The 22,771-nt window shown below is 41.3% G+C and overlaps 1 protein-coding gene across 5 annotated transcripts in view; it reads left to right on the top strand.

Annotated features, from left to right (window-relative positions):
- Nucleotides 1-22,771, top strand: part of PKHD1 (PKHD1 ciliary IPT domain containing fibrocystin/polyductin) — a 244,217-nt gene that overhangs the window by 71,717 nt on the left and 149,729 nt on the right. For all 5 annotated transcript variants that reach the window (XR_003991946.1, XR_003991945.1, XM_030490172.2 and 2 more), the window contains exon 36: nt 12,132-12,282. Coding sequence is in view for 3 of the 5 variants with exons in the window: in XM_030490172.2 (XP_030346032.1) it covers nt 12,132-12,282 (151 nt within the window). In the remaining 2 variants the exon portion in view is untranslated. The remainder of the gene's footprint in view (nt 1-12,131; nt 12,283-22,771) is intronic.

The raw sequence follows: 22,771 nt of genomic DNA, 5'->3' as shown, positions 1-22,771 counted from the left end.
AGTGACATCTTCTTAGTCACCGTAACCCAGTGTTACCCTATTGCTTATGTGACCTTTTCTGTAAGAGTCCCATCTTCACCTTTTTACCTTTCTTACAGATAAGTGTTTTTGATGATGACAATAAAGATACCGCAAAGCACTTTTATTCTTGGTTGCCCCATCTAGGCTGTGTGTTTGGATCCAAACGGCCGGCGTTCCAGTCAGATTGCACTATCAGATGGAGCTGGCTCTATTTCCTGCATTATTCTTCCTGGCTGTACCACATTATGTAATTATGTTTGCATTTAAACCTGAGCACTTACCTGTAATGATGCTGTAGTTCAGTACATGATACATTACAGCAGTAGATAATGCATACAGATAGGCTAAGAAAGCATGTTGTTGATGTGCTAAAACTAAACAGGACATTGCATTTGAAAGCGGACTCTGAAAGCTCGCAGATTAGGCAGAGCCATTTAAAAAGCTTGCATCCCTGGAAGTGTTCAAGCCAGGCTGGATGAGGCTTGGAGCAACCTGGTCTAGTGGAAGGTGTCCCTGCCCATGGCAGGGGGCTGGAACTGGGTGAGCTTTAAGGTCCCTTTCAACCCAAACCGTTCTGTGATTCTATGAAATAACAGCCATGCAGGGTGAAACCCTTTCTCTGCTGGGCAGGTAGAGGATTGGAAGGGCAGTGCAGGCTTCCCCAGCACTACCCTTTGGTCTCCATGGCAGAAGTCTGACACCAGCACTCCTGGGTGCAGTCACCCACTTCTGCTGGAGCGGGACTGTCTCAGCAGTTGCTGGGGAGTCCCAAATCCTGCACCCCTATAGCACAACCTAAATGGGCAGCAATGATGCAGCTTAGAGAATTGTCTGTGCCTCTGCTGCGTGAGTGAAGTTAGCTGGGTTGGTTTAGGTGGTGCTCAATAGCTGGGTGGCAGATCCTGGCTCCATATGCTGAGGGTGATAGATACTACTAAATCATGGCATGGTGATTAATCTCTAACTTCCTTTAGGATTTCACTTCTGACAGAGAAAATGAAGACTTTAGGAACTTCCCTACCGCTTTTCAGGGCATTGTACTGGAGCAAGGGTGCAGATTTCAGAGAGTAATAACTTTTAACACTGCTAGTTTACATCAGGTCTTATCCTGGGACGCGGAAAAGTTGTATAGCCTGAAGAAATTTCTTTGTGGCCATTCAGGTCCTCCCTCTCAAAGGTGGAATTAACTTTAAAAATACATTTTAAACAGGTGAAAATGATCAGGCAAAATGTTTTGATGAAGCTGCTGCAGTGATTTAGCAGAAACCAAACCTGATACAGTCAGACATGAGTTTTTCTTGTGGGATACTAAAGCAATGGCCTCCTGCTTCACAAGGTATCAGCAAGCACATCAGTTTTCCCTTCCACAAAACAGGGATTGCAACTTGCAGTTTTCCTAGCAGGTCCCTTCTTCCATCATGAGATGTCCAGTTAGATACTTGAATGGCCCTGACACTTCGGCTGAAGAGACTTGGATGCATAAATGGCTGTATTAGTGTTTGTCCTTGGTCTGCGTGGTTTTGCTGTCTGTGTACTTTGCTTTATGCATAGGACATACCAAGTTGTAGCTTACAGGCAGCACTTTCTCTCTTCAAATCACTTTTCAGTCTTTGCCTGGTAAATCACTGAAATCCGTTGTAAACTGGGTTTGTGGCAGAGATTATCTGTATATCAGTTCACTTGTACTCCCTACATCCCTACAAGAGCTGTGTGGAAGTCGGGGGCTGGATCCCACATTAGTGCTCTTGACCTCCAGCCTACCCTCTTTCCTCCTGCCTGATCTCAAAAGCCCATCATCATCAGATCGCCACTGCTGGGGTGGACCAGCCTCATCTCTCCTGCCCCATTGACTGTACTGCCCATTCAGAAATCCTTCCTGCTGACACGTAGGCATGTAATTTGATTTCTTTTCCTGCAAATAGTTGGAAAATTGTTAAGCTAATCTTTGTATTTGCAATATTTGCTCTCAGATTAGTTAAAGTAAGTTAAGATCATTCAATTGTGAAACAATATTTACACAAAGCATACTGCAAAGGCTAACACAGTCGCCAGACTTGGTTATTCTGCTTGTGTAAACAACTTGATGTTGCAATTTTCTCATTACCATTAAATTGACATATTTAATTTGTCTCAGAAGCCTTCATCCTCTGAGAAATCACTGGTTTAGAGAGATGTGTAAATTATGTGTGCCCTTTGACTGTGCTCTGGAAAGGGAAAACCAGTTGTGTTGTATCTAAACTGGAAGATTGCACTGAATTCCCCAATGTGTTTACATGCACAGGATTTTCATGCAAGTTGGGCTTGCAATTAAAGCTCTGCACTGGGATAGTTTCCACTGAAATAAGCTGTTTCTTAGTATCAGGCCATACATGAAAATTAAGAAGATTCTTGTGAATTAGAAATGAGTTACTGTAGAGAAAACTTGCATTTTGTCAAACAGGGCTCTTAATGTGCTCCAAGGCATTTCCTCTGGTCCCAGGGTGTTTTCCTTAATATCTGAAGTTGAGATTTCTGATCATAAGATCAACCTTCCACCATAACCCTCGAAAGATTATGAAAGACCTAAGAACAACACTTTGGGACTCACATCGGTGTGGTAAATAGACCTGGACTTTCCCATGGATCTCATGGTTTGTTTCATTATGGAGTGGCTTAATACTGCTCATATCCCCCAATTACTTGGTATTTTATCTTGGGTGAGCTTTGTTGCCTGTGTATAGGAAGCTGGCTTGTGCTATATCTGGGACATGCACCCCCTGACAAACAGCGATGTCTTTTCAGTGCCGTCCCTGTGAAAGCACTATTAGACCTAAATAACACTCCATGTCTTTAATTAAATACCTCTGGTGCAAAAAGTCTTACCTTCTGTGCTTGGAAATTTCAGTGATTACTCCCCTGCTGGAAAAGCTGCTTTTTTGGGTAGTTGTTTTTTGAGCAGTTTTGTTGGTTTAATTGTTTGGGATCTTATTTTATTTTTTTAACAGGAATTAAGCTGTTTCTTATGCCATTGTCCAGTTGCAAATTGGCCTCAGACCGACTTGTGCCGAGGGCTCTGATCTCCGAAACTGCCCACTCATTTTTTTTTTTGTGAACTAATCAGCTAGATGAACTATTTACAGTTGGCTTTTGGGTCTTCTCACTGCTTCTGCGGCTGCCCCTGTCTGAGTAATTAATGACAGTGTGGCTTGTTTATGGTCTTGAGTTACTAATGCTGTTGGCTGCAAATGCATTTTTACCTCTGGGACGTGCAAGTTTCCTGGTTCTAGTCCCACCTCACCAGCCCAGGTCAATTTTTTGTGTGTAAACAGATTTATCCTGTAATAGTTGGAGAGAGACTAGGGTCATTCATCAGTCCCGTAGAGAACATGCCCAGCCAGATTCTTCCCTTCTTGTGCCTGTGCAGTTCAGCAGAAATCGGAAAGATTCCTGCAGGACAGATAAAAAAAATAAAAAAGGGGAAAAAAAGCCAAACAAACAAAAGTGATCCTTTCTTTCTAACTCGGGGTACAGGCAGTCTCAATTAAAAATAAAGGTATAGGGTAGTGCACCACATGTCCAGCCACATGCCTAGCCCTGATCCTTGTATTAATGATTATGGGAGACATTAATGAAGGAACTGCTTAGGTAGGATGATACCACCTACATTTTAAAGCTGGAGTTAAGGTTAAAGAGAAGTTACATAACAGCAGATGATGTAGATAGATAGTAATGAAAATATCACATTGTGGCCTTGGAAAGGGTTTGTTGGGTTAGGTTTCAGGCTTGTTTTATCACAGGCGATCATGCCAAGAATGCAAATTCATAAGGGAACACCCAGTTTGGTCTCCTGCTCCCTGTGGGAACCTGATATAGACTCTTAATGCATGGACAGTCAGAAGCATTCTACTCATTTCCATCATTAGTTTTTTCATAGCTATGGTTACTTCCAGTCTTCTTGGGGATAATGTTGTCTTTTGGCATAAATGATTCATCTGTCCCTTTGTATGCTTTAGCTATCTTTCCTTCCTTCTGTTTTTTAACGTGCGTAAGGCTACTTCCTTACTGATTAGTGACTCAAGCACAACCATTCCTGCCATTTTTTGTATAATTTGTTTCAGAAACCTGGAGAAGACAGTCCCATCATCTATCTACTTTTGATGCTCAGTTTGGTTACCAATGTCTGCTCAGTTGTTCTCTGCCATGGTATGACTTTGAGGGGAACTTCTGTTCATACCTCTGAACTCTTAGTAAAATTCTTCACTGTTTTGCCAACATCTAAAAACTACCACCCTATTAGTCATTGCTAAACTGGCACCAAAGACTGTCTTAACACTGACACTATGAGAAGGACCTCAGTGGTCAGATTGTGTTATTTTCAGGATCATCATCCCATGGAATTGAGCTGAGTGAGAAATTTTTCAAAGTCCAAAGCTGATGAGCTCCTAGGAGCCAAGAGGTTGTCTTTTCTTTGAGGGAAGGCAGAAGGAAATTAGAGAGGTTGAAATATGCTCCCTGTTTTGCCATGTTCTTCTTGCAAAGGACTTTCCAAATGGAAACAGATTAAATAGAAGTGATAGAGGTGAATGTGATGCTTTTACTAAGAGGATGGAAATAGACTGTCCACTACAAAGTTCTCCAGAGGTTTTCCTTTTGTTATTTTCTACTCCCTCCTGTCTAGGGAGGTCCTAGAAAGGTCCTTTAAAATGTCTCAATCAATGGCAAAGTTGGAGTACTGTAATGAAGTGAACATGAATGAAAGTCCTTTAAGGGGTTGTTGATCACATTGTAAGATCCACTAGACTGCTTTGGCACTCTAATTTCCAAAGAAACTCAATACAGGCTGCTTTAATATCTGACGACATCTTCTCCAAAATAAATGCATGGGCAAGAGTAACCCTACAAAAACTGGTAATTCTTAACCTCTTTGCTTTTCCATAATGAAAATTGGCCTTTTTGGAAACAAAGAGTGGAGAATGGCATATAACATGCTGATTTGTAGCTCTTTGTCAGTTGGTGTTTGTTTGCTGCTCTCCTGTAATGAGCATTAGATGCTACACTCTGTCCTGAGACTGTTTGCAGAAGCCTCATGAACTTCTGCATTCAATACTAGCTTTCAGTTTGGCCATTCTTTGATTTCATAGCACAGTCAATTGAATTGTACTAATTTCTGTGTGAAATCTAAATCCATATAGTCATATACAAAATAAGGTTCTGCACTGTGCTGTTGGTAGAGATGATTTTTTTTTCTTGGCTTACACTTATTTTTGCACAATGTAAGGTATTTTCTGTCCTCTTTGGGACGACCTTATTTTGCCTTTCCCATGAAGCTGTGTATATGCCTTTGTTCTCTCTGTTAGCAAATTCCTTATACGCTGCTGGGAATGAAAAGATGATTGCAAAAGTCCTCTTTTGGTTTTGGTTCATATAGAGAAAAGGACTTTTTTTACTTTGAGTGATGAAGTGCATGCAGGAAACTGTTCTTACAACAGCAGGATGAAAGAGTGTCCTATTGTGTTTGTCTCAGGGATGCTGGTTATACAGCATATAAGACCTATTCATACCAATTGGAATTCTGTAACTTTATAATTGTGGTGAGTGTTTTTCAGTTAATTTGGCATAGGGTTAGAGGCCCTACAAGCAAGAGAGGCAGGGAATGATGCCAAAAGACAGGTTCAGTTTCTTTGGGCACTGGGCAGCGTTTTGCATGTTAGCTCCACTGACTGTAGAAATAACATGTACTTGCATCCCTTTGAAGTATGTGTTGGAAGGAGGAGCCTGCACCAATTTGTCTGTTTTAGTTATAGATGTTCTACCCACCTTCCTAATTGCTCCTTCATGAAGAAGTAGCCTGTTGTTTCTTTTTTCCCTAGGAGCTAAAAATAATCAACTTTTGTTTGTTTTTCTGTAAATATTTTTTTTTTTGCCCTTGAGGAGATAATTATTTCTATTGTTGCATGAAGATGGTGGCCAATACAGGAGGAATAATTAGAGCAGATGGCTGAAAATACTTCCCTTGTAAAAGATATCTAGTGTAATAAAATACCTCCCCTCCCTTTTTGTCTCCTCCAAATATGTGTTTTTCTTTCCTTCAGGTGGATGGGAGTTGGGTGAGGGGTGTAAATCTTTTCCTGGTGTATTAAACTGAGGAGCTGTCAAGAGTTCACAGCCTGGAAAGTGAGCTCCCTGTATCCATCACTGAAATTAAAGTGTTTTCAAATGTGGCGTGGAGTCCTGGGTCTACAGGGTGGGGAAATATACGCTGTACTCCATCACTTAAAATGTTAACCTTGTCTCTTCGTGGTGACTGAGGACAGGAACACTTGCTCTCTGTACTTGCTGGTTAAATGGCAATCTGTCAGCACTATGGAAAAGGCTACGTTGTGGGTGTCAATCTCTGCAGCATGGGAAACATTTGCTCATTCGTGGCCATGCACACCAGAAGGGGTGCACCTTCTTCCTGCTAGAGATCGTAGGAAGCAACTAGGATAGCTTCTTGCATGTGCAGGAGCAGTATTGTGCTCCATGTCTTATCAGATGTGTTTAGGGGAAAGCAGAAAGCTGGCTTCAGGTGAGGGGAGCTGGTGAGAAAACCCTCCTGGCTTCAGATTTCTCTCTGTGGCCATGTCGCAGATAACTCTCAGCTGAAACCCACAGCCCAGAAGAAGAGTGTGGAGCACAGTGACAAGCAGAGCCTGTGTTTAACTATACTGCTGGTTTTAAAACTCCTGTCTTTGTGTTCTGACCAGAGAATGAGGGCTCTTACCTTTGTGTCTATAACAGTTGTTGCAGTTTGGTTTTTCAGGACTGTACTCTGAAAAAAACCCCCATGCTAACCAAACAAATTATAAAGTCACCACAAAGTGAGATCAAATTATTTATACTGTGTCTAAACATGAGTTTCTCAAACTTTTTAAGCCCAAACCTTGCATTTTGGGGACAAAGTAGTTAAAAATCGCTGGATAAACATGTGTTATGTTGGCAGAATGGTTGTTACTTACAAAAATTTAGACCAAACACTGAAGGAATGGTCACTTACAATCCCTTCCCTTTGTGACTTGTTTGCCAGTCTGTGTGGGAATGCAAGTATAACGCTGTTATTTATTCATTTGCTGCAGTTGCTGCTGCTGTTTCAGAGCCCTTGTAGTCACAGGCACAAGCTGAGAAACTGGTACTGAGAGATCGTGTCCCCAGAGGCTGACATAAAGGCAACCCCAGGCTGGCTGACAACAGCAGCAGCTAAAAACATAAAATGGAAAGAAATCTGCCTGAAAATGGAAAAAAGAAGGTGCAGCTGGGAGGAAAGGGCTAATGTGCTGAATTATAAGGAGCTTGTGCATCTCTTATTGTATGCTATTAAAACATTATTTTATCTTTACATAATTCATTCATTGTTTAGGAGCTGTAATGGGGAAGAAGTTGATACCCCTCAAAATTAACCTGTGTTATGTACAAGCTATGGGCTTCGTGCATGAAGTGTGGGTTTGAAATGAGTTGTGCATGATGCACACCAGGTGGGTGTCAGGGGTTGGAAGATATTGCTGGGCTCTGCTCATTGAATTTTCATGTCAGATCCCTCCCTGGTCCTCATGCTCTTTGGTGCCCCAGGAAGAACAACTGGGTCCTTAGGGATTCCCAGTGTTTGTGATTTCTCACACACCTGGAGTTTCTGCATATATTTTGCAGGTTGGTTCCCTACTGAGTGTAATCTGTATTGGATTCAAGATGTGAAATGTTGCCAGGGTGGGTTTTCTATGGATGTCTGATATGAGGGCATGTACTGCAAAAGTTTGTGTGACCATTTTAAGTGCAGGCACAAGTGCTATATATTTGTGTCCTGGGGAAAACACCAGAAGAGTCTCTTGCTTCAATCTCTCTACTGATTTTCATGAACCTTGCAGGAATTTGGCTTTGAGCAACCAGGTCTAGTGGAAGGTGGACCTGCCCATGGCAGGGGGTTTGAAACTAGATGATCTTTAAGGCCCCTTCCAGCACAAACCATTCTATGATCTCAGTGGTTTCACTCCTGTTAAACCTAGTTGAAGTTGGCCATGTTCAAATATGAGCTCTGATGGTGGCACAGATGGATGCAGAGATGTTATCGTTTCATAAACTCCATTTCCTCCCAATCATCTTTCCAACGGTCTGGTATACACTGAAACCAGAGTGTGAAGCTGTCACCTCACTGCAGCAGCTGCAGCCAGCCAGATCCAGCTTCACCATCCAGGGCTTGTTTTATGCTAACTCCTCTTGCCCCCATCCTGACTTTCGACCTTTCTGGCATTTGTTGTGTCCTGTGTTGAAGCTGGAAAAAACACACGAGGAAAATGCCCACTGCCAGGCACTGATGTGCAGCTTTCCTTGGTCTGAGGCTTCCTCCTGGTTCATTCAACAAGCACGCATGGGATGGGCACTCAGCCATGACCGTGGTGCTTGCAGCTGCTGCTGCTGCTCCTCAGTCTTACTGAGAAGTGTTTAAATTGAATGCTTTAGGTCAAATGCTGGGTGCCAAGCAAGGCAAAAAAGTGGAAAAGGAAAGGGGTTTGCTTCTAGGAAAAAACAGTGAGTAGGATGTTCTTACCCTGCCCAGCTGCAGGCAGAGGAAATGGAGCTGAAGGTTCTGCTTGATGATGTTTAGGACGTGACCATACAGCCTTTTGCGAGATAAGATAGCTGTCTTACTGTGTTTTTCTTTGGAGTCTCAAGCAAGTTTTTCCATCACCATGGTTTTAAAAGCATGCTCAGCTTGCAAGGCAGCAAAGTCCCCTATGCTGTCCTTAGCATGCAGAGATGATGGTCTTTGATGTCTGTAAGGTCAGTGTGGGCTACAACCTGTCCTATAGTGATAACAGGGCAGCTAGGCAATACAGGCACAATAACTGAGGAGGTTCCTGAATATCACATGGAGAGAAACTAGGAAGGTCAGATGAGAATGTGGATTTCTAGAGCTGTGAGTCCGTCACCCACCCTTCTTGATGAGGGATGTGCAATGAGTTTGTGTATATTAGTCCATGTTAATCTACCATGGGCTGCATAATAGGAACTGGACACAGCCACTGCCATTCAGCAAAGGAGCTTTAGAAGTACAGTTGGAGATTGTGCTGCAATTTTCTCCCAGAAAACAGGGAGAGGGTAATTGCATGGGATTCACAAATGCAGGGCTGTTGGCCATTTCACTAGCCTTGCACTAGACCACAGCTTCTTCTTTCAAATATCATAAAGAGGTATTCTTTCATCTTAAGGAACAGTATTAGAACTAAAAAAGAAGGGTCACCAAATAAAATCTGCTATTTCACTTCCTTATGTTAGTTCTATGACTTTCCTCGATTCCTACAGAACTGTTTTCCCTCTAACATTTCATTCTGTACATTAAAGTTCTTTCCTTGAGCAAACCCCCTTTTCTCTCTTCAGGCAGATTCTTTAGATTTATTCTTTCCATGATAATGTGAAGATAGTACAAGTGATTCTAAACAGCTCTTGGTCCTGTATTATTAGTTGATGTTTGTTTTTTTGCTTTTATTAAAAAAAAGAAAAAGGAAAAAAGAATACAAATCAGAAATCACTTGAAAGATGCATATGCAGGTGATGCACCCGGCAGCAGACTAAGCCAGGCATCTTCTCACTGGAAACATTTAGGTACAAACTGCATGGAGCAATGGAGATTTTTATCAACTTGAACAACTCATTTTCTGCTTCTGGGTAGTAAACTTTATTTTGAGCAATAAAATCTGTCTTTGTTTAGGTTGATGGTGTAGAGACTACTTCTTAATTGTCCACTTATGTGAACAAACATATCACCTAGATAACAGAGTGCTTGGTTTGAGCATATTTGTATCTTTTCTGAGTCACATTCTGAAGATGGTGAATGGTTCTTAATTTCAAAGAGGATTTCAACATTTTCTTGTGCCTTATTACACTGGCATGTATGAGCTACTAGCTTTTATGCTGGAGGGTTCTGGTAGAACTGGATGGATCTTCTAAGAGTCTTCTAAGAGTCTTCTGAGAGGTGACAACAGAAACCTAGCAAGAATAGCTTAAACACTAATGTTATATAGAGAGAACCTTAAATAATTAGGGTGTTTTCTAGTTAGAAAGGGGAACCATCTTAAACAAAAAGCAATTTATTTTTCTTAACTCTTGCAAGACTTCTGTCAACAGCTTACTAAGTTTTTGGTGTTAGCAAGAACAATATGGTATATTCCTTATGCCCTTATGCTTTCCTATTAGAGATAATTGGAGGCTTCTAGGTGACTTCAGAGGGTTACAGTGATGTCAGAGTGACTTTAAATCATTTAACAAACCTTCTCAATAAAATGTTCTGACAGATCCCACCATTTCCCAACTGCATCATGAAGTGTTTGGCTGGCGGCATTGGTTGTGTTTGTGCCAGACAGGAATTTATGGAATTTGTAATTTTGTGCTACAGTTCGCTTGATAAGCATTGTATCTGGGAAATGTGTGCCTTGCCATGAAGTACATCCCCCTATGTCCCTTGTTCAGAGATAAAACCAAGTTTAATTAACTACTTTTTCAAGTGGATCTATTGTATACCCTTGTATATTGTATATAATTTGCTTCAAAGCACTATCAGTGAAGAGTAATTCACAGCCTCTCTGGAAAGACAGTGGATAAAGATATCTATCTTTTTAGCTGGAATTTTGTCCTAAATCTCTGAAATACACGAATATCTGTTTGCAAGTAATGAAGATGAAACTTGTCCTATTACATTTAGTGACCATGGAGAAATTGTGTTCTCTGTAACTGTTGTGTATGGATACGAAGGTTTATCTGTACTTCTGTAACAATGACGCAGTGCCTGAGATTTAGCTCTCCAGATGTTTTCATCTCATGTGTGTTAATACAGTCGCAGGCTTCAGTTTAAACTGAACGAAGTAATTCCCTTTATAGGGATATCATAGAATGGGGCAAAGGATAGAAAACGCCAACCAAAATCCATACCCTACAAACAGGATGGACATAAGCCAGTTGTATCATTCAGCCTTGGAGCCAACACCTATTCCTTGATGTAAATAATTAGGATAGTAGTCACCATGTAATAGTCATCTGACTGCTCTGGGTGCTATGGGAAATGTTGTATAAAACATCAGGCTCATAAAGCTAAAATTGACAATAGCGCAGTTGAAACTATCATAACACCACCAGTATTGATTCACCTGAACCACAGCTCCAGAGCAAAAGCTGTAATGCATGTGATGCGCTCTGATTACAAACTGTGTTTTGCTTTTGTATTGAGGTTATTCTTTCTACTGCTATTCTGGGTTAACACAACCCGGTGATGACCACAAATGTTGCCATGTCTTGTTTCCCACTTGCTGCCCTCAAATCAGTTGAGGCTGTTCTTGCTAGTTCGTGTGTGAGTCCAAAAGAACTCGTTACGAATGCCCATGTTCACACTTGTGCAAACATGTCCGTGCAAACATGTGAGCATATTCCTTAAGAAATCAGTCAAACCTTTCACTGCAAAGAGCATGTTTAAAATCTAGAGGTGAGCAGGAACCATGACTCGAAACAGGCAGGCATCATTTTGTCCTTGCTTGTCATGAGTCAGTCTGTTTGCTGTTTTCAAGTTAATCAGGGCTTTATTTGGAACTGATGTCCAAAACATCAAAGAGAGACAAAAATAATAATAATAAAGCTGAGAAAGCTAAAAAGGTATTTGAAAGGAAGAATGTACAAGTGGCAAGAGAGCTTTTGAAAAAGTCTGTAAAGCAAAATGTTGCCCATCTACAGGATGTTTTTATTCTAAACCCTTCAGTCTATTTTTATGACGTTTCTAGGAGTTAATGTGCAGTTCTGTTTTTCTGGAGGCAGAGAGAGAGACACACCAGGAAACCTGCAGACTTTCTGCAGCCAGACCAGCAGCGACCCGTTGTTACCCAGACCAGAACGAGACAAGGGGTAACTCCCAAATTGCGACAGGCATTTCCAAAGGCCAAGAATGTCTCTGACCCCAGTATCGCTCCATCCCTTTGCTCTACATGGGGTCGCACTGGGAAAGTAACCTGCATTAAGTAGTGGCATTGGCATCTCCTCCGCCGTGCTCTATGCAAGCTGGCTTTCTGAAAGGTGGGAAGTGGTGAGCTTTGAACTTCTCTGGGTCTTCTCCTTTCCAGCTTGCCCTGCAGTTTTGCGGCCAGTGGGATAAGGACTCCAGCTGGACTGCTGGACACCAGCCGCGAGATGGCGATAACGTCACGATAGAAGAAGGCCGGACCCTGCTGCTGGGGACCACGACCAACAACCTCAACCTGCTGCATCTCAAAGGTCTGCAGAAGCGGGGTTCAGTGCTCTTATTCCTCCAGGGCTGGAGTTTTTAAGGGCCGTGATCTCCCCTTCCTTTTCCTAGCTCTGGCATCAAAGCAGACACCTGCTCAGGCAGGCTGAGTCTGATCTCTGTAGATACAACGGGACAGGGATGGGTGACAGGGGAAGCATTTAATTATTATGTATGCAGAAGAGATCGTTTATGCTGTTTGAGGCATAATGGCAATACAAGCAGGAAGGCTTTTGCATTTTTTTTCCCTTTCTTTCAGCTACTGAGAGCACTGCTGTCCTGAGCGGCGTTCAATGATAGTGGCAGTGCTGATAACAATAATCAGCTCTGTTTTGTTTGGCATCTTTGAGGCAAAAGTGTTGCAAAATCATTTATAAAATTAATGATGTTACAGAATTACAGGCCACAGCTACTGAATGTAATAAATAATCCAAGATCCTAGAGCATGGCTGGTGGAGAGTAAATAACCGAGCACAGTTATGGGGGCAAACACTGAGTTTGAAGGGTTCACATACCCTGGAGTAGATTCAGCATAATCATCAGGAGGTATATGTCTGTGGGTGTCAAAGTAAGAATTAAAATTGCTTGTAATTTGGTGCCAGAAATATTCCTTGTGCCTGAAAATTAGGCCCTGGCTGTGAAAACTGTTGTGCACATGCTTAGTATTGAGTGAATGAGTTGTTCTGGTGAAATCACTTGCTCGAAGTTAAGCCTATGTGTAAACCTCTGTTGAAATGGTGCTCAAAAAATCGAAAGAAGAGTTTTTATATATTTGAGGAACTGGATCTTCTTTGCTGGTAAAAATCATTTTATAGTGCAAGGATGTTAAAAGTACTAGTTTTTCATTGAGATGATGAAAACCAGTTGACAATTACATTTTAATCTAACTTTGAATGATCATTCTATAAAGAAAAAACTTTGCAAGTTTACCTATATCTTAAGAACATTTCGTAAAAAAATTGAACTTGTTCTGTTTAGGTTTAGTAATGTTCAAGAATTCCTACACCGGGCATCATTCCTGTTAAAAAAAACAAAACAAACAAACAAAAAACCTCAAGTAAGAATCTGAGATTAAAAAAAAGGTGAAAAGTTTTAGTACAATTCTTTTCCCTCTCTTCCCCAATGAAAATCCTAAATCTTTGCAATGCAAGATTCTTCAGCAGAGGAGGTAGGTCAGAACCCCAGATTTCTGAGACTTTTGGCTGCAAAACTGGATGAAGATATCGGGTCTAGTCTCCGACTTTGTGAAGAATTGGGGCACAATATTTGCAGCAGAAACCCTTTGAACTTTGGGCTACTCAAGGGCACATTTGATCTATGAGTCAGCACTCATGAAGCAAACAGAGGTCTGATTGAATTTAATGAAGTCTGGAGCAGTATCTTTATGGCTTTGGCTCATCTGACATTCAAATAATTTCTCTCCTTTATCATGTTTTCCAAGAAGCTTGGTTTATAATGTAGATTCACTTAGGAAAGCAGCAATGAAATATTCTTGATGTTATTATTTTCTGCATTGCTATATGCCAAACATAGGGACCAAACATTTTAGAAGTAGAAACCTACACAGTAATTGTTTATAAACTTTACATTTGCTGAAGTTTCCTTGTTGCATCCATCCCCCACTTACATAGGTGTTGCTAGCTGTTTGGCCATGGTTAGATTTGGACTTAAGACATGCTGAGATCTATTCTGATATAAGACTGAGATTTATCTTTCCTAACCTTATCTTTCTTTAAGTTGTCCAGCCCAGGGGAATTGTTTGGGCTCCTGTATTGAGAGAGAAACAGACACCACCAAAGACTTGTTCATCTTAGGCATGATAGATACCCATCTTAAGATGAATCACAGGTGACCCCCTTAGAACAGCAACTACCAAGTCTGTGAGCATGTCAAATAATTGACAACTTTCCCTGCTGCAAGACAGGCATGACAAACCTCTAACCTGTAGGCAGGCATAGATACATGCTTCGGTTGAAGCATCCTATTCCTATTCTAGCTGGAGAGTTTTTCTTAGTTGGAGTTGTAGTTCTGCTCCCTTTGGCTTTCATGACTCAACGTCAAGCTGTCTGTGCACTCACAAGCTGAAAATATAACAGACTTTACATATGAAAAAAGGCTGTAATGCTACTAAGTCCACTCTGGTGCAAAGACGCTGTACTGCCCATTTTCTGGTGCTGTATTTAGCAAACCAAACACATGTTTACATGCCCATTTCCTGAAATCCCCTCTTTTTAGGACACCATGAGGATTCTGAGTACTTCCCCTGTGTTGGCACTTTAGGATGATTTCAACATTGTAGAAATTGTTTAAAGAATATTATAACAAGGATGTCAACTTCATGTACAGCCTTGAAGTCACCCTGCTTTAGTTGTATAACCAAATACACATAGTGGTTCTGGTAGTGACAAGTCTGCCTGGGCAGAAGATCTGGAGGCCAAAGAAATAGAGAAATAGGATTAGGCAGCTGGGTCTTGCTCACTGCCATGAGAGCTCAGCAGTTTCTATCTCCTCCTCAACAAGCAGAGCATGAACACATGGTTATCAGCAGTGGAAAGTTTAATAGCCAGCCTGCAAAACTGCTCAGACAATACTGATTGGGGAAGAGATACAAGATAGACAGATTGTAGATAACTGTATATTCAGCAGACTGCAGTTATTTTTGTAATCCCAGCATCACAAGTATGGAAATATTTATGATAACCAGGGACAGATGGAAATTTCCTTTGCGCAGAGCTTACACTGAAGTAACTCCTTTGTGTTTGGTGGGTTGATACCTCAGACATGTGCTATTGCCTTTGTCTGAATTTATAGTGCTTTAGGGAGGTCTGGAGACCAAAAGAGCTGTCTGGTCTTCCAGGAGAACCCTGGGGATGAATTCTGGGGTGACTTTGCCAGTATTCCCTGGTGGGGTTGAAGATTGCCAACTGACCAGTTGCCTTTGCAATGGCAATTTTGAGATGGCCATCCTTGGCATAAGGGAGAAGAATGCTTCTGTCCCTCTTTTAGAAAAACCTTAGTGTCACTTATCACAGCTCTTCCTGTCCCCTGTTGTTGGTATAATTGCTGCGCCTTAGCAGTCCTGCTGAAAGCAGAATGTCTGATCCCTCTTCTATGGTCAGACTCCAGGCTGAGGTTTTCAGAAAGGTCTGACTCACCTTTGAGTTTCTGTGGTTTCTGCCTTTAAAAATTGTGCAATCATTTTCCAAAATACCTCAGTCCCAAAGATACTTTTAATATTGTTTATTATTGTCCAATTTTGAAATATGTCACAAAAGCAATATTGTCTGTCAATATTTTGATTTTCCTGCAATCCATGCTCAGATCAGACTGTAGCTAAAATGAGACTGTAGCTAAAATGAGTGAGTGGATCTGGGAAGGAGAGAAATCCAGCTATTGATTTTGCTTGACTTTTTCCTAGGTTTTGATGCTATTAGCAAAAAGCATCAGATATTGGCTGATACACCTGTATAAGCAGTTGTCAAATAACTAGTGCTTCAGTTGCTGCTGATAAAGATTTCGAGCCTGAATTCTCTGAAGGAAGAAAAAAGCTTTTCCTTCTGTTTTCCTGTCTATGGCATCAACCAACCAGTCCTTAAACCTGTTTTAAAATCCCTTGTCAGTAAGCACAGTTGGAAACTGCTTGTGTTGCGGTGTTTTCTGTGCCATTTTACTTAATCCATTTGGGATGTGCATTGTGATACTTTCTAGTTCATATTTTCTTTTTTTAATCAGGCAGAGACATTACAATTAAATACCGTAAAAGCGATTCTGGCACTATTGCAATAAGCATGTTTTTTAATTAAAGAAAGAACATGGGATGTACAAATAGTACCAGCTAATGGGAAATTTCATCCAATGTATTTTTTAATTGAGATTTAAAAGGAAGAAAAGTCAGTCCTATTTCTCCCTGTGTGATATTTTCCTATGTTGTTACACTGAGGTGTGTATCAAGTCTACAATAATTACAGTCTCAGAGCCTTAAAGTCTTGGCTGTTTTCATGGAAAAAAAAGAAAGTCACCAGTTCTTAAATTTGTTAGTATATTTTTTGCAGGAATTCAATGTTATTGAGGAGAGTGCCACTCACAGAGCTGGGCAACCCTGGAGAAAGGGTTTTAAGGGTTTAAGCATTCTTTTACCAGCTGTAACCCCTGGATCATGTTTGGATACTGGCTTCAGGTTTCTCTTTCCCATCATGTTTTGAATGGGCTTATAGCATGTACATATACCTCATTAGACTCTTGTTTGCCAATGAAACTAATTTTCTTCAACTTCAGTGGTTCTTGAAGCTCCTCTGGGGCATCACAGGCTGAGCAGATTGGTGGAAGGCTAAAGAACCACATACAGCTCCCACAGAGGCCAGGCTGAAACCCAGTGGAGCACCATCCCCTTCCTCCACTCATTGGTATGGAAGGAGAGGATATGCCCCTTCCAAGGGAAGCAGATGCTGCCTCTAGCCATGGGATGGAAAGATCTGCTGAGCCTGGACGCTAATCAGGCCCTCATTACAGGAGCAACTTTGTACCATTAGTAGATGGTACTTTTATGTGGCACAGAAATACAGTCGTTGTGACCTGTGAAGGCTGTCGTTGTGACCTGTCCAGGTCTTCCTAAGGTTTTTAAATCATAGAATCATAGAATATCAGGTTGGAGGGGACCTTAAGGATTATCTCGTCCAACCATTCTTGGCAAAGCATGACCTAGACTAGGTGTCCCAGCATCCTGTCAAATCTTAACAATGTCCAAGGTTGGGAGTCCACCACTTCCCTGGGGATATTATTCTCAATGTGAAAAAATTTCCTCTTGTGTCCAATAGTAACCTCCCCAGGTATAACATTCTGTATCATGAGCCCAGAACTGCAGAGGAAACATATTGTGTAACAGGAATGCACATAGATAAAAGTTTTGAAGTATCCCCTCTTCCTCTGATGGTTTGGCAGACCATGCGTCACGATAGTTTTCTGTAGGAACAGGATGTCACTAGAACCTACTGTGCTAAACACGAGGAGATAAACCCTATCTTCAATATCTTTAAATTCAAACAGCAAAAATCAACTTGAAATGAGACAGCTGTGGGTAGAAGGGCATAGCAAATAGAAACACTCTGGTCTACTGGTCACCCAGACAGGCTCTAGGTGAGCAGAAATATAATCCTGCTCCTTAAAACAGAGATCCCGTGTTTTCCCCTGTGCACCCCTTCCTTGCTGAGAGTGAAGCACTTAATGCATGTCTGTCCCATGGGGATTTGAAATAATAGCCCATGAACCTATTTTTTCATCCCACCTCTATGTGTGATTTTTACCCTGACGCCTTTACAAGGCTTGCCTGGAAGCTTCCTTCATTAGGTCCTAGATGATGTGGTATATGCTGGAAACCACCTAGAGGTGTCCACACCTCTTCCCAACAAGTTAGCTGTCCCCTTGCAAATGCATCAAAGGTGTTGCTAAGTATCTTGGAGGCTACCTAATCATTGAAGAAGTAGGACTTCTTCGAAGGAGATCTACCTATGGCAGCATCTTCTGGGTGGCCGATCTGAATTGCCTTTGCCTATCTCCTGTGCTGCAGAGGAAGAGCCCAATTGGCTTACAGGGGAGCATGTGCCATCTGAACAGATGGCTGTGAGCACAGTAAGCCAGAAAACAGAGGCTTGTCAGGCTTGGGAGATTATTTCTGTCTGAGAGTATTCAAGCAGCTGCTGGTTCCTCGCCCAGGGATAGATTAAGGCCTCCGTCCAACAAAATGCTGGAATACAAGCTTAACATTTTAGCGTATTAGTGATGTCCTTCTGGAAATACACAGGCAGTTTGGGATGTGTATTGTGAATGAGAAGGAACATACATGGGGAGAAATGAGTTTTGGACTCTTGGTTCAGGCAGCCTTTGGGATGGAGCCAATATAACAAACTTCTTTTCTGCTTCGCATCTTGCTCAGCAGTGATCCAGCCTACAGTCAACTTCTACAGCTCATGAGAATGTTGTGTGAGCATGTCAGCTGGGTGCAGGTGACAGGTCCATGAAACAATCGTCTTTATTTAAGAATCATAGACTCTGTATTCCTTTTCTCATACACAAGAGGATCTTTTTGTGTGTTTTTTTGGTTTTGGTTGGTTTTGGTTGGTTTTTTTTCTTTTTCCTTCTTGGAGGCGCCATCAGGCATACCCTTGGAGCCAGATAATGAGTAATAAGTGGACTGCCAGCACACTGCAGCCTTGTTGTACAGGATCAGCTGTTTAAGCAAAGATATTTTAACTCTGGCAGTTGCCTCCTGCTGTTTGCCACTCAGGGGTGCTTGCGAGGAATATAACTTCTCAGCTTAAGCCTGTCTCATGGGGGATTCTGTGGCTTTGTTATATGAAACAGCAAGTGAGAGGAACTGGTAAGAGCAAGCTGAAGGCTGCGGGAATATTAAGTAAGTTATGCACGGCTGAGGTGTGCCCACAGCACAACCAGAAGCAGATCTTCCCTGCACTGTGATTGGAGGGAGTAGTCCAGCTGAGGAGATGGCCTCTGAATCTGAAAATCCTCTTCCATGCAGAGGAGGTTTTCTGTTAGTTGAAGGCTTTGACACAGTAGTGATATATAAAATAATTCTGCTGTTGCTTTTCTAACACCTTCTGTTATTGATTATAAACAAAAAATCTCTTGAGACTATATCCAGCACCTTTCTTGTAGTTTGCTTGCTTTAACACTTCATTCAGCTTGACATAAAAAGTATAATTAAATCTGGTGACACTCACTTTTTTCCTAGTTCCCTAATGAGCTGTTCACTAGGAAAAAACAAATCTTATACCAACAATGACTGCAAAGTGTGGTCTCAAAAGAAGACAATAAAAAAGCCCTCTATGTAGAAGATGCACTCTGTAATGGGGACTTTGCTTCCCTCTGAGTTTGGGAAATCTTTAGAGCACTCTAAATCACAACCTAAATGAGAAATAACAACATCTTTTTTATGCATTATGAGAATAACTGTATTAGAAGAATCTTTTAAAGAGTTAGGGGTTTGAGAAATAATATAAGCTGCTATGTTTAAAAGCACAAATCTTCATGACCAGCAAGGAGAAACTTCCCACAGCAATCCTCACAATCCTCTACTCCATCATAATTTGTTCTATTTTTTCAGAAGCCTCTTTCCATAGTAAGTGTTCTGGTTACCTGGGCTGTGGCACCGCATGAGCCAGTCCAGGACACCTGACGAAGTGTTAATACATTAGCTTTCCAATTCCTTTCCTTTTGTGTGCACCCTTCACTATTTCTGAAGGTAAATCTCTTTTCACAAAACCAGTTCTGCCAGTGACATGATGGTGCTGTAGTTATTCACACAGCAGAGTACAACCCCCATCTTCTTATCAGGTTTGTTTTCCTTAATATTCCCCTTTTTTCCCCATTATTTGATCTGGCTGTTTCTCTCCTGTGGGACAGATGGAGTTGCCTAGTTTTTCTCTCTTTCTTTTACTTTTATTTTTGGTAAAGACAGATAAAGAAAGATTTCTACGCAGAGAGGTGGAGGCTAATTGCTGGGTTAATTGAGAAGAATGGTGCTTCTGATGTTCTCACAAAGTATCAAATAGCCTCAACATATTTCTCCCTGCTCTCCCTCACTCCACGTAAAGAGACCCATTGAATTTGCACATTACTGTGCAGAAGTGATTATGGTTTAATTGTATTTATTTTGGTTGGTGGGGAGGCCATCATAACAGTAGTTGATTGATTTTTATAAAATCACCCTCAAGGTCATATGTAGGACTTTGCTTTCCTGTGCAGCCATAACAAACAATTTGAGGGTCACAGCCAAAGGCTCAGTTGAGCAATATTCTTGCTTTCTGCTTTCAGAGAAGAGGTCAAGTGCAATAAAAGAAGGAAGCATAAGTTTTATTTTCTTTAAAAAAAAAGGGGAAGACAATCTTGTAAAGCAGGAGCTGTATATTTATTCTGACCCAATTGAAAACACAGAGATACAGAGAGCTGAGAGTGAGAGGGACAATATGCAATTTTTTTGACATAAGTATTTGTAAGTTTGGTTAGAGTTTGTTTTACATTTAAACTTGGTAAACGGCTAAATGAATCCCTGCCAATGCTTTTTTTTTTTCCCTTTTTTCCTTTCTTTTCTGTGATGCTGCTCTCCTTTTATCTTCAGCAATTGAACTTCTCTTTTTACACTTTATCCTGAAGACTGACTGCATTTTTGCTTTCTTCTGGGAGGAGCTCAGAAGCTTTGCAAATAGCCAGGGGACAACGACATTATGGTGTGACCATGAGTGTAGCTGACATATTGGTTCCCTAGGATTGCATGTTGGGTCTGACTGCTGCTTATAAGGGACAGCAAAAACGTCATGTACAGCAAATGCCTTCTTGGTGGTCTTTGCACCATTGTCAAGTGTGCTTGGGTTGCCATTGCACCTAGGGACAGAGAAACCCAATAACCAGGCAACCACCCCCCCACCCCCCTCATCATTCAAGTCCAATTATTATTATCCCTTCACATACAAATCTTCACCTGGGCGGGGAGGAAAACCATGCTTCTATGTACGATTTCTCCATGAAAGGGTAAAACTCTCAGGCCAGGCATTGCACAGCTAGTACCTGCACGCCTGCTGCCACTGAGACGTGGTGGGACTGTTGCTCATACTTGTGCCCAATGCAGACCAGTCAAGCTTATCAGACACACAGAAATCCATAAAAGATATGGACAATCTTTGAATCAACAGAAAGAAAAATCATTCAGGACAACTGACATGCAGTTAGCCTATCACTGAGGAAGAGGTGATTTTAAAAAGAAGAAAGGAAACAAGAGGAAGATAGAGGACTGCTCATATGTAAGGAGACAGACAGCAATTTTTAGGAGCTATATGAGGGTGAGATACTCCTGACATGCCAAAGACATCTTGTGCAGAAAAGTGTAAAAGAGACAGTGGAGAACTGGTGTTAACATCCATCCCAAAAGCATTAACCCTTGCTGGTCAGGCTGCTTCTGTTTTTGCAGGAAGAGGGCCTCCATATAAAGTACAAAGGTGTCTTCTCATTCCTCGTTAGCTTTACGGAGGCAGGTGTCTGCAGTACTGATAGCAAAGCACAGCTCTCAAATGTGGTCCGTTGTGTCTCAGAACTGCTGATGAAGGGAAGATGAACGAACATGTGCTACTGCTTTACAACAGACCCTCTGGGGCAGGGCAGAAGGAGACAAATCACAGGCCTTTATGGGAAACAGGCATCTTCCCATGACTGCCTTGAGGGGCATTGGAATGGCTGCAGAAAGAAAAGGACTCAGGAATCTTACATTGCCCCCTTCCAGTCATCCCATGGGGAGGGGATAGAAAGGTTTGTGGGAGGAATTTAATATTTCTAACCTGTCTTGTAGACAGCTTGATAATTTTAGATTGACAAAATGTAGCTGAGACTTGGGAAGACTTTTGGGGATGTTGTTTGAGACAGAACTGTTATTCTGCAAGCAAAAGATAGATAGGATAACTTTGGCTGCCAGCTTTCGTGGTTCAGTGGTACAGCATGGCAGCGATTAGCATACTCATTGAAAATTGGATGAAGAGAAGTGGAAACAGAAATGATTATATTTCAGTGGGAACAGAGCATAGGAAGTCAATAAAGACCTTGGGGAAGATATCTTTTTTATGTTAGGAATAAAATAAATCGCAGTGATTTACAGTTCCATTTCTAGATTGCAGTGATAAAGTTATTAACACTGCTGCTATAAGGCAAATGTATTTAATAAATATTTCTGTTCTCAGTGTGGGAAGGATGGTAAATCATATCATAAGAGGAAGAAGGACCAGCAGTCCATTTATTACTAAAGAATGTTAATATAATGAAGATGTTAAATAGTATCTTTCAAGAATGCATGTTCTTAAATCAACAGGTCCAGTCTCATTCAAGAGCTTTAAAACTGCTGGTAGAGGCATTCTTTAGGCCACAAATATTAATTTCAGAGTACGTGGGAAATTACAGAGGGCTGTAGAAGTTCTGATGTTGTATCAGGATCCAGGCAGGTAAGAGGAAAAAAATAATGCACAGTTAGTCTGATAACCACAGATCAGAAGAGAAAACTGGATGAAGTTACAGATGATTGAACCCATAAATTACTAACTGTTGGAATATACTGAATGACAAGATATATATTTTATGGAAGAAGAAATAGAAAACTTTACTTCATTGTCTAAGAACATTACAAATCTGTTCAATAAAGTTAATTCCGTAAAACATGTGATAGTGTGATGACTAACTGAGGATCACCTGCCAAAATCTCGTGGCAGCTAGCAGACCTGAAATGTACTAACTCATAAAGGAAATTGTTAGTGGGGAACCTTCTTTGTGCCTACTGGGTTTCATCAATGATCAGAAAGTAAAAGGAGAACCACCACTGATCACATTTTGTGAATGCCATTCAAACCAAAAGCAGATTTACACAGCTGAGAAGAGGGCTGGGCAGGGAGCAATTAGGAATGAATGGCTTAAACAATAAGGGACTTTGCC

This window comes from Strigops habroptila, chromosome 6, assembly GCF_004027225.2.
Source record: "Strigops habroptila isolate Jane chromosome 6, bStrHab1.2.pri, whole genome shotgun sequence".
Taxonomy (NCBI): Eukaryota; Metazoa; Chordata; class Aves; order Psittaciformes; family Psittacidae; genus Strigops; species Strigops habroptila.
Note: the sequence above shows the minus strand (reverse complement) of the source record. Positions and strands in the feature narration are given on the sequence as shown.